Source organism: Hermetia illucens, chromosome 4 (genome assembly GCF_905115235.1).
Source record: "Hermetia illucens chromosome 4, iHerIll2.2.curated.20191125, whole genome shotgun sequence".
Lineage (NCBI taxonomy): Eukaryota > Metazoa > Arthropoda > Insecta > Diptera > Stratiomyidae > Hermetia > Hermetia illucens.
Genome location: NC_051852.1, coordinates 36,202,653 through 36,215,453, shown reverse-complemented (window position 1 = coordinate 36,215,453; position 12,801 = coordinate 36,202,653). Strand labels below are relative to the sequence as shown.

At 43.1% G+C, this 12,801-nt stretch overlaps 1 protein-coding gene across 1 annotated transcript; it reads right to left on the bottom strand.

Annotated features, from left to right (window-relative positions):
• Positions 1–341: 341 nt before the first annotated feature.
• LOC119653479 (pickpocket protein 28-like) lies at positions 342–7,981 on the bottom strand. Its single transcript, XM_038058107.1, has 10 exons — positions 7,969–7,981; positions 7,875–7,893; positions 2,106–2,223; positions 1,999–2,032; positions 1,881–1,950; positions 1,685–1,812; positions 1,524–1,612; positions 842–1,424; positions 550–701; positions 342–492 (listed from the first exon to the last, which is right to left on the bottom strand). Exons 1-10 carry the CDS (start codon positions 7,979–7,981, stop codon positions 358–360), a joined length of 1,341 nt encoding a protein of 446 aa, XP_037914035.1. The 3' UTR covers positions 342–357.
• Between the last annotated feature and the right edge of the window lie 4,820 nt (positions 7,982–12,801).

Below are 12,801 nucleotides of genomic sequence, written 5' to 3'. Positions count from 1 at the left end.
TTTTTCTATATTTCATTCTATTTTCCTACTAGTATCCCTATGGTTGCCTTCTGTATGCCACCATTTGTTTTAGTGAATTTTACAATAAGCAACCTGTCCATCCTGAATTCCCTCTCGCCTCTGATTTCCCTAATATGTACGCGACTCGTGTAAGATAGGCAACTTTCGGCACATGACTCTCTATCTTTTTTTAGGGAAATAGAAACTTTCGAAACCTACTTTCCAGGTTCCAGGTTCCACCGCAAAATGATAGGCTTTTATAAATTTCAATATATTTATATTTCCACACAAATTCAATGAGCCACAAAACTTTGATTTTAAAAGATATTAAATTGCAAGACTAACCATGGTAACCAATTATTCGTAATATGAATATAATGGACGAGATTTCAAATTCTTCCGTGCAATTGCGTAGTCCACATTGTTATCAGAGTATGTGAAATGGCTGGGACGTATAATGGCTCTTACATTTTCTTCCTTTTCCTGGGGAGCCTGGAATGGTGAATGTTCGTTATCCAATTGAATATGTTCCATACTCCTTTAAATTACCTTATTTGCCTTAACCATCCTCACTTCAAGCCGGTACATGATAAGTTTCTTGAGAGCACAATATGGGGCCAGAAACACGAAGTATAAAAATTCAATAACCGCTAAAATGCTAAACCCCATAAACAACCCCAAAATGCCGCCACTGTTTGCTACTTTAGAAAAGAAACATTTAACAAGTTGAAGTGAAAGTCATTAATCAAAGGATTAAAATTTCCAAAACACTATATACAGTCAAATTTGGGTACCATTTGGGGAGGCTATAACATAGTCACTAGCAATGCATCATACTGACCTAAAAAATCGGTGAAAGTGGACAATTCCTCTTTGGTTTTCGCCCGGAAAGAGTTCACCTCAAAAAAGAAATGCACAACGGCCAACTCTTCTAATTCCGATCTCTGCTGCACATGCACCCCATCCTCCAAATAAGAATTACCATATATCAAAGGATTGGTCGTAACCACTGGTAAGTAATTCACTGAGCAACATGCTTGAGGGCATAAACTACATTTCACGTCCATATTCATGAGATTGTCGCTTGCAATCTGGACATTTTTGGTGCAATTTAGATCCTTCAAACCACAAATTGTCACATTGTCAGACATCCTTGGCAAATAATATGGGATGCATCCGCAAATTGCCAAAACCCGCTGCAATTCACATTCCAGCTCACAATTAGATTTGGAGTAGGTGCGATAAAATTTCAATTGAGATTCGCTGGCGAACAAGCAATTCCGGTATTTCATTTCGACAGAACGAATGGACGGCTCCGCTGATTGAACTTCGAGATTTATTGCAATACGGCTTTCCATACCAGCTGAGAGGAGGTACCCATAGTTGGTGATTTTCGGAGTTTCGATTGGACTATGCATCATCATCTACATGGAGAAAAATAAATTTCAAGTTACGTTAGCTCCCTAAGAGTATCAAAATGTGTAGTTTCTCTGGCAATGCGAATCTGAAAAATCGATGACTACCTTAAAACCAGCACTACTTCCTGAAGAGCAAAAATATTCTTCCAACGAAGCATTAAGGACCAAAGATAGACCCAAATGAGCACCAGTTCCTATTGAAAGAGATTCAACACCATAGGAGGTTTATGATATTTTCCTCCCACTTTCAAATTGTTCATACGTACCTAGCGCTGGCCTTGGAAATACCTTTTTCGCATAGTCTTGAAAAGATTTTTTCTGTCCGTACCCCTTCTCGGGCGTCCAATCAACAGCTTCACCCTCGGCCGTCCAGTTGGACAAAGTGATTTCATCGCTGAAATGATAAGTTTTGCAAAACAGAGCGCCTTCGATATTTATAGAATCTTCTGAATATACAAGTACCTTCCTCGAAAAAACATATACTTAACATCAACCGCGTTGAATGTACAACATTGTCCTTCATCGGTAAGCACTGATTGAAAAAGAGACTTACACCTTTGTATTTCCGATCCAAACTTACATGATATTAGCATGTCGTCACAAGGTTGGGAGACCTTCATTCAAAAATATAAGCAAGAAATTCGTAAGAAAAACTATCGCGTTGGCGAACTCGAATATATTACGTACATTGAGTATGAAGTCCCGATATTCTGTACCTTCGTCATTTATTTCTAGAATTTGAGGTGGAGCTTCACCAATACTAGTCTTACATAAACTTTGCAAGCGCCAATAGTTCAAGCTGTTTCTATGATTCCAATAAAAATAACATATGCAAATATGAAATCTCGTTTTTGCTGGATCAGTTAAAGATCATGATGACAGTTCAATCAAGGTATGCCAATTGCCAATGGGACTTTCAAATAGGAGTTTACTAAACACCAGATAAATAACAAAATTTTACAATGAACTATAGTCCTTATTGCGCCAATCAACTCACTTCTATGGCCATGATTGCTTTGGCAATCCCGACCTTTTAGGAACTTAACCGCTTTGTCTACTTCTAAAAATCATCCATAACCTATAACCCATCAGATTAAAATTCGACAAAAAAATCAGTATGACCCCAATCCCGGATTGTAATTACCTTCAGGTGCCATGTGAAGACTTGTTGGAATATTCAACACCGGTCGTGAATGTTCGCTCTAAATGAGAGTATTTTTCTTGTTCGTCCACAAAGGTGTAATAGTCTTAAAAACACAAGTCTGTGGCAGTGCAGCCGCCGCTTCGAAGCGGAGGATATGTAATTCGCATCCATCTCCGGTCTACCCAGTACCGACCCCCCAGGAAGCCCTCATGACTCTAACTCTTTATTCGTTCCTAGTACCTACAACAGGTTGTCCTATATTTTTACAATTACGAGGTTAAGTCTAAGCCAAGTCGAAGGAGACTTGGACATTTGTTCAATTATACTTTTTCAGATAAAATTGAACTAAAAATAAGTAGCCCTCGCAGGCAACACGTATAGCAGAATATGTCGAGCGCCACTCCAGTTGGAAGCAATCTCTAGGTACCGTCTGTCTTTTGGCACGCGTACACTATGGGACCCCTAGGGATTAGTTTCAATCATCACTGCCAGGTATTTTATAGTCGGTTAAGAGGCAAACATTCTGTCCTGAACCGCCTGATCTCCGCAAGCCCATTGTGCTTCTTGGACCGTTTGGTCTTTAACCCAATTTCGGCAAGCATAATTCCGCGGATAGTCTGCATTGCTTGGACCTATCATTCGCACCTTCTCTATATTATCGAAGTCAAGACATCTTTAGGAGTACCTGCTTCCTAAGCCGACTCATAATCCAGCCTATTTTTACTCTCTCAGCTAATAATAGTTTCAATACTACCTCCTGTGTTTGACTGATAATAAGGTCGAATTCCTTCTCCAAGGCCTCCCGATCCTCCTCTTTACCGTTTAGCACTGTTCTGCTAGCCCTTTTCAATTTGATTCAACAATTTCTTCGCGGTTACAACTTTGAATTTTTTGAGTTTCAATATAAGATCTTCATTCTGGAATCGTCTGATACTCCCAGTTAGTCGTTGCATCTTAATTCACTCGGGTGGTCAAACGTCAGAAAGTTCTACGGTTTCCTTGCGCTGTACTTTCTCCACTAGGAGAAGCACTTTTAATAGAAGGTTTTTTATATGTATAGGGGTGCATCTACTAAAAATCGAACTTCTTTTTGACGGATCCACCGGTTGAACCTGGTCTGGTTCCTTCTGCGCGTTTGTAACCTTTCGAAGCCACACTTGCCAAGATTCCCACTACTCAGGCACTGCTATCGTTGAATATTATTGGCCGGCTTGCGGCTCCCTTCCATTGTAGAGAAGATATTATAATTACCCTGTCAAAGGTTTAAAAAGTGCTGGAACAGCAGTTTCGCTCTTTAAAGAAAAACAAGTTGGAATGACGAATTCTGGGCGCTTCAGGTATGAAAGGTTTTGTGTATTTCTTTAATAATTGGGGTTTGTTCAAGTAGACCTCAATCATTGCAGGGACGCTTAAAATTTACTTAAGTAGGCCACCAACGAATCTGAAATGGATGTTGCCATTTGTAACTAAACCAGACAGGAACCACCCCGAGCGTGTATAGGTAACGATTGAACGGGTGGGGGGCGATATGGGCTTACAGTAGGTGAGCTATTCAATGCACCGGGTCAGTCAGCTAGTAACTTTGTGTGGGCAAAAATAAGCGGAATGTACGTATGCAGCTGCTACGCCCCACCTAGTCTGAAATTTTCCGAGTTTGAAGACATGTTGGACAACATTCTTCAAGTCTCGAGAGGATGAAGTCTGAAGGTAATTACTAGTGGTTTTAATGGGTGGAACCTCGAATAGGGAAATAGGCAAAGTAATAAAAGGGGCCGAAGTCTACTAAAGGTTTTGCCCAGTTAGATATAGTTCTGGCCAACGAAGGTAACGTAAATACCTTTTGGAGGGAGGATCCGTTCGAATCGTAGATCCTAGCCTTTGTTAGCCCTGCACTGATGTTTTGTATGTCCTGGCACGTTAGCGAGGACTGCACCCACAGCGATCAATATGCAATTATTTTTGAGCTATGAATACAGCCACATGGTAAGGAAACTAAGAGTGGCGATGCAACCGAAAAAAACTCTGCAAATGACACAATACAAAGGGATATTCCCTACAACGTAGAAGCAGCAGAAGTTGGTACTCTTGCCTAAGGTAGGTAAACGTCATCTTCCTATAGGTCCATATGTCTTCCAGACACTATGGAAAAATGCTAGAGAGGGTCATCTATAATAATCTACCGATTGTTGAGAGTAAAAGAGGTCAGTGTCAACTCCGTTAAACCAAATCAACCATTGATCCCGTCAGGTTGATTAGTAGCTTACCGGGGCTTCCTTGGTGGAACCGAGAACTGCAAAAACTCAGGAAATCAACCAGGCGACTTCTAAATCGTGCTTGCAAAAGTAACAAGGACGAAGACTGGTTAATTTTCAGGAACTCACAACGTGAATATAAGAGGCTCGTGAAGTGCTCGAAACGAGACTCCTTTAGAGCGTACTGTGAGGAACTGGAAGGCGAAAGGGAGACTTCAAGGCTGTGCAGAGTCCTCAAAAGGGATGAGTCGGCCAAGTTGGATTCTCTTAGAAAACCCGACGGTACTTTCACGAGCTCCAGACTGGACTCAGTGCAGACGCTCCTGGAAGTACACCTCAAAAGGGATGAGTCGGCCAAGTTGGATTCTCTTAGAAAACCCGACGGTACTTTCACGAGCTCCAGACTGGACTCAGTGCAGACGCTCCTGGAAGTACACCACCCGGGAGAACGGGTGAGAGAATTGGTAGGGGGAGAGTTAACGGTTCTTGCAACCCCTTCAACACGCAAGCGTTGCAAGGGGAACTGGAACACTGCGAAAGCGGTTGTTACCCATGAAAAGGGGCGAGCTGCCATACTGTCCTTTGAACATTTCAAAGCACCTGGCATGGATGGCATCTATCCGGCAATGCTAAAGGAGGGTATGGAGCATTTAGAGCGACCTCTAAGAAATATTTTTCGAGGATATCTTGCTCTGGGCTGCGCGCCTTCTTCTTGGCAACAGGTCAAGGTAGTTTTCATACCGAAACCTGGGAAAGATGACTATTCTAATCCAAAGAACTTCAGACAGATCAGCTTGACTTCATTCTTGCTGAAAGGTTTGGAGAGACTGGTGGAGCGTCACATTCGTGGAAACGCACTTAGGTCACACCCACTTAGTGAAAACCAACATGCTTACCAACGTGGAAAGTCCTGTGAGTCTGCTCTTCATTCTCTGGTCACAAAGATAGAGGATGCAACTTTGAATGGTGAGTACGCGATGCGGGTGTTCGTGGACATTGAAGGGGCTTTTGACTGTGCGCCTTTTCAAAAACTTTGTGATGCCGCCAGAGCGCATGGTGTTGATGATGCTTTAATTAAGTGGATCCATGCTATGCTAAAGCAAAGATTATTGTGCGCTGAGGTAGGGGTCGATCGCTACCTGACTACGGAAGCGACGAAGGGCTGCCCCCAAGGAGGTGTGCTTTCGCCGCTTCTGTGGAATATGCTGATCGACTCACTGCTATGCGAACTGCAAAATTTGCCAATACACGCTCAAGCTTATGCTGATGACGTGGCTGTACTTGCTGTTGATCGGGATCTTGGAACGGTGTGTAGGAATATGCAACGTGCCGTTGATTTGATAGACAGCTGGTGCCTTAGACATGGTCTGCCAGTTAATCCAAATAAAACCACAATGGTTTTATTCACAAAAAGGAGAAAACTGGATGAACTTTGTCTCCCTGAGATGAGGGGTACTACCCTTCAACTCTCCGAAGAAGTGAAATATCTGGGGGTCACTCTAGATAAAAAAACTTCTTTGGAACAAACATGTAGAGGTAAAGATGAAACGAGCTCTCACAGCTTATGGGCTGTGCAGACGGACCTTTGCCTCGACATGGGGACTCAGGCCTCATGTGGTAATGCGGATATACGTTGCCATCATTAGGCCGATGTTCGTATATGCATCCGTAGTATGGTGGGTTAAGGTGAGACAAAAAGGTTTTCACCGTAAACTAGATGCACTGCAAAGAACTGTTTGTCTGGGTATCACTGGTGCCATGAGCACGACATCCGGCGCAGCTCTGAATGCACTACTCAATTTGCAGTCCCTGGATATATTTATTCAAAGCACTGCAATGAGAGCAGCTCATAGGCTAATTCGATTAGATCTATGCGAAAACAACGGATGTGGGGGCACAGAGCATTGGAAGAGTTACTGGGAGGACTAAATCCAGTTCTTACAATGCCTTCCGATTCTCGTGTCCCCATACATCTGTTTGGTAGAAGATATGTAGTTACCCTGGAGCGTAGAGAGGACTGGGAAGACCCAGAGGAATGCGTGGCGGGATATACGGAAGTCTTCTACACCGATGGCTCAAAAACAGAAGAGGGTTTTGGAGCCGGAGTCTACCTCTCGAATAAAAACGAGAAGCGGGCTTTTCCTTTGGGACAATATGCAACGGTCTTTCAAGCCGAAGTTTATGCGATCCTAAGGGTGGCAAACTGGGTGATTGACGAGCGGTTGAAGGGCAGGCGCATCGCAATCTGCAGTGACAGTCAAGCTGCACTGAGGGCATTGAGCAGTCCTTTGATCACCTCGAAAATCGTTCAGGAATGCAGAAACCGTTTGAACTCTATGTCTAGATTCAATACGGTGGAACTACTCTGGGTACCTGGTCACTGTGGCATAGAGGGAAATGAAATCTCGGACGCTTTAGCGAAAAAGGAGTCAATCTCCCCTATGCCGGGACCGGAGCCAGCAATTGGGGTATCAGAAGCATTGGCTAAATCTGTTTTCAAAAACTGGGAACAAGTTTCCCATAACGACAGGTGGCAGAGCTTAAATGCTGCTCGACACACCAAACTTTTCCTGCCAGAACCCAACATACGTACCGCAAAGTTTATCCTGTCGAAAAGCAGGAGGACTTGCGGGTGTATTGTGGGCATTCTGACAGGCCATAATTCATTAGCTGGGCATATGTTCAGAATAGGAATTACCGAAGATGATACGTGTCCCTCCTGTAATGAGGAAGCGGAATCCACGGAGCATTTCCTATGTGAATGCCCCGCCTATGGACGCATCAGGCATCAGATCTTTGGTGCCGATGTCCTCCAATTGCGACGGGTAGCATCACATCCACTAACGGAAATCCTGCGATACGTTAACGAATCCGGAATATTCCGTTAAACGGGGGAGGCGAGTGAAGCATTAAAGAATGCTTGGTGGATCGGATAAAAAAAAGTGCAACATGCAAACAAATGGATCTGCGCGTCAATTCGTCGTAGGACAAAGGCGAAGGAAATGATCTGTCTGCATACTACAGAGCCACGAATACTATAAGATGTAAAAAGTTACTTACCGACCAGCCTGATCTTCTCCTAAAAGGGTTGGATTGATTCATAGATCAGTTCATAAAGGATACATTTTTTACATGAACGATGAGACTTTCGTACTTGAACTGGTCATAGTTCTGTAAGAATCTGAGACTTCCAAAGCCCCTTATACACGGAACCCCGAGACTTTCATAATCGGAATCCTTAGACGTAATTCTCAATACCCATTTGAATTGCACACAGCTGAGGTAGACCTAGAACATCAAACAACCCAAAAACCGACCGAACAATGGAGAGTTAGCCACGGACGAAAGCATAGTACCATTCAAAAAAGAAATTGTTCTCTAGAGCCGTATCTTGCTTATGATGAAGATTAGTGTTGCAGCCTTCAAATTAACTAGCGACCCAAGCATTCTTCGCTTTTTCAACGCCCTGATCAAAAAGTACACACGCATTCCAGGCATTACAGGATATACCACCAAGTTACAAATTGTAAATGGCTAATTTCTAACCGGTGTTAAAAATCAGTCTAGATGCTTAATAATTACCTGCCATGCCTCTGGCAGATCATGGAAAGGCCATGTAAGCCATGTATGTAAAAACAAGCCGAACTCTATTCTCAAAAAAGCTAAGAACTCTTGGAAATTATACAATACTGCTTCAATTAACAATTTAACCCAACATTTCAAAAAGGGTAGAGACTGATATTTTCAGAATTTTGATTCAAAAAAACGTTAACTGAAATACTTACTTCTTAAATCCTTTTACAACACTTTTCCTTGCCTGATTTAAATTGCATATGGTAATTGCAGGAAACGGAATAGTAGAGATAGATGATGGCATGGAACTTGTAGCAGTTATTATAGGAGATTCCATCCAGTTGTAGTAAATAGCTGTTATATAGTAAGACGACGTGACCACAGCGAGTAGAAACGCGATTGAAAAGAAGTATCTGAAAAAGATGTGATACTTGCTACGCGCACTGAGACTCGGAATTCAATCTTATCGCTAAGCCTGTGAACTTGAGACCTTCAAAGTTCAGAACTCACTTTTCACCACTCGTTATTTCGTTATCTGCAATAAATTTGAGTGCGTGCAAGGAGGTGGTCCGAAGGAATTTCAGACATATATCCTTCAACCTGGTAGTTTGTCGTTTAAAAATTTCTGCAGAAGATGCTTTTTCTCGGGTCTCGGCTAAAGAAGAAGGCTTGACCTCTAAGGTGATTGAAATGCAATTAAAACACAATCAAAATACTTTCCTAACTACATCTGTTTCTACCTCGTATCCTGTCGTTATTCCGACCTGTAATAGTGAACCCATAAAGCCGTTTTGGTTTTGTAACGCTATTCATTATCAACTTCAATTTACTGGAACACTGGAATAGGATTAAAGGATACTCCAGAAATTCTATTGCTGTCCATTTGTAGACTGTCTGATGTCCTCGAGCCCTTAACGTTAACTTTCAATGTCAGTAATTTTTACAAATTGCAGCTTAGCACGAAAGTGGCTTAATCCTTGTGCGAATCGAATGCAAAAGAGCAGGAAAGTAGCGTAAATAGTAATTTACGTTTGATGGACAAGATTGAGATCACACAGCAAATAGCAACATTCGACTCCCTTCCAAGGGGGAAGCATCCTATATCATTTAAGTGGACAAGAGCGGAAAATATAACTTGTTATTAGGAACATGATTTTCGCAAAGTGGTAGAACATTACCAAGTGCTTAGGGTTAAACTTTCAAAGCAGAAACACGTGTCTCCATAAAATGTAATATTAATTGCGAGAAATTATAGTTTATAGTGTGGCTATCTCCCTTTTCAGTTTGAATCAGATAAGTCTGACACTATTTGAACTAGGTGGAACTTAGGGAAGGGAAAAGAAATAGGTTGAAGACAATCCTAATAAGGTATAGCTTGCCGACCGATCTGATTGAGACCGATGACATGAAGAAGCTAATAATCCTGCTGTCATTGGAAAAAAATGCTACCAATGTATTATTTCTGATAAAAGAGTGTACTGAGTACTTCCAAGTTTTTTGATATATGTTTTGAGTCCGAACCTCCCTACCACTCTTTCCAAATCCAAAATCTATGCGTTATGGCTGAAGATGAGGTCGACGACCGTCGAAGAAATAGAATCAAAATGGACCATGCTGACAGCCTTTTCTGACTTAAAAGGCAGTATCGGTACTGTTGTCATTCCGAATGGCATTATATTTGGAGAATTGGACAATATGCCTTTTCTTAAGATATGTCTCCGAACCGCAGGCGACAGACCCTCCACCGGTCGAGCTCTACTTACTTTGCAACAACAAGAACCCAAACGTAATGCACAACACGGTTGCACCTGTCAGCGGTACTCCGCATCTGCCACCAATATTGTCTGGGGAGAACTCCGTTGTATTTAAATAAAACTGTTGACGATACAATCCCACCTTCCACAAGAAAAAAAAGTTGTGATAGGCTTCGTCCCCAACCCCATTACAAAACAAGGAGATCGTTTCCTCCTAATCTTGCAGGTAAGACTAAAAAGCTCCGTGTGTAAGGAAATAGTCGGTCTCAAAATGAACCTAAGTTGCCAATGAGCCGCGCAGTCCATCTGCCTATTGTCTTGTTTTACCAAGTGAGTTGCCACCCATTTAGTGTACGTTACCGTTCTACACGAGCAAACCACCCTTGTGCTTGTGCATGGCTTTACATTCCTTAACAAAAAGGGCAACAGGCAAACGCCGCCCGCAAAGCTATCTATCTCTGTACTTACATAAAGCGCTTACCATATACCTCTCTGGCCAGATCATCAGCCCATACAACCGCGCCGTAGAGCTGAATAAACTACTTTGTATTAGAAGACGTCGCCTACTAGATGTAGGACCCCCATTATTTATCATTAGACTTAAGGCCAAAACTCCATCCGCAACCTTGCCCGCAGCTGATTTGATTTGCTCGAACTAGCTCATCTCTAAATTTTGACTCGATTACCGATTCGCTGTTCGATATGGGACGCAGGGTCGGGATTCTATTTTTAGTTAGGATGACTACTTCGGTTTTTTTCCAGCGTAAGGCGTTCACCCGTCAATTCACCCATCAATATACCAAGTTACCTGTTCAACGGTGCATCCGGAAATAAATGTATGTACATATCCGTCCAGGCTCGACTCTTCTGGCATATCGAGTCTTGGCAGACCATCGTAAAAAGCGTTCCAAAGGGCCGGGCGTATGATGGATACCTGCGCTAACCTCGAAGTGACCGCCGTCCTCATTTTTCAAATAATCCCTCAATATCCGTAAGAGACAGCTCAATACATGGAATATTGTCTAGTGTGCCTAGAATGTCTTTCTATTTTACGGAATTAAAGCCATTTCTAACATCAAACGTTACGAGAAACACCACCCATCCAGCTCGACGGCTGTCTGCCTTCGCTTGCTGGAGTGCATCCGTAACTTGCATGACAGCATCTACTGTGGATTGTCTCGATCTAAAACTGAACAGCCGTGGGGGTAAGTCTCCGCCAGCACGTATCGCCTCAGCGATTCTGTTTATTATTAACTTTTCGAGTACTTTCTCGGCCGTGTCAGGTATAGAAAGTGGTCGATTTGCAGATGGTAACTTAGGCTCGCTTTTCCCTTTGCTGATCAGCACATGTAGGGAAAATGTCCTTTTTCACGCAAGCGTTGAATGCGCCAAGCAGTAAGTCTGGTCGATGTTGGAACACCAATTTGTATGCTTCTGCCGGGATATCATCGGGTCCTGGCGCAATCCTGGGCGCCTTCTACGAAACTGTCATCAACTCGTAAGGGATATACAGGAAATAGTGCTCACACAATACAGTCTTTCTGCTTAATCTTAAGTGAACAGGGTTTCCGCAGAGCCCGTGTTATCAGCTTATAACCGACTCCCTACGGATCCCAATTCACCGCGTCGACTAGGTCCTGCCAGCAGCGAGCTTCTATTTATAGTGTCATGAAGTCTCCTTTTGGCTGACCTGTACTCTGCCGTTGTGTTACTTGCCTCCTCTCTGTAGTTTAGGCGTTTTGTCAAGCGGTGGAGTTTATGACCCTCCTTCCGAATCTCTGCAATTTCTGCAGTATACCAATACTAAGAAGGTCGATGCCTCGGTGCCCTGCAGGGCATTCAAGCTCAGCAGGCTGTCATTATCAGGCTCATAATTGAATTACGGTAGTGTCAGCTGCAGCGCCATCAGCCCGCGAAGTGCCCTCACACGCAGAACCATCTGCTTCAAGAGACTCGGCAAATCCCCGGTGTTCATCTTCGTCACGTTTCACGCACAAGAAGAGCGCCCAGATGTATTGATAAGTTGCCTGTCGAGAAGTCTTCCAAAGCTCCACCCAGCGACACCAATGATTCCGACTCAAGATTATGCCGGGAATGCTTCCTTCGCAGCCTGGGCGCCGGAACTTACTGTACTTTGGGCCTTTTTCTTGTTGCCACTTGGAAAATTCATTTCCCTCTTCAGTCTAAGTAAGGTATGCTCCATTCAAGTGGTCTGTCATTTGACACGTTCTTGCTCTTCTCTTCTGAAGACTGGACACCGCACCAAACCCGCGTATGTTCGATGCTCTCATCAGACCCGCCACAATTACTGCATGGAACACAATTCTCTTTTCATTGCAAGTGTTCACTTCATGGTCAACGTGGATGTATCTGCGGAATGTTGCCGTCATTGGAGACACGTTTCAGACGTGTGCCATAACCTAAATATTTGATGGGTTCGGCCTGAATTTTTATCCAAGATATTACCCAGCCAATTCTAATTTTCCCGCTGTTAAGAAATTTCATCGCATATTGCTTTGCATCTTCCACCACTGCAAGTTTTTGGAATCGAAAGTTGGGAGAGGTGAGTACAATCCGAACAATCGCGTTAGATGGGCTCTTCGTTATTTTCTGTAAGGCAGTCAAGATCTCTGATCTCCAAAGATAATGCGGATTCTAGG

Bases quoted from the DNA above. Each gene is read 5' to 3' on its own strand.
- LOC119653479 (XM_038058107.1), bottom strand. The intron at 2,033-2,105 runs GTACGTAATATA...TTTTGAATGAAG, and splicing joins ATCGGGACTTCATACTCAAT to GTCTCCCAACCTTGTGACGA. The intron at 1,813-1,880 runs GTACTTGTATAT...TTATCATTTCAG, and splicing joins TATATGTTTTTTCGAGGAAG to CGATGAAATCACTTTGTCCA.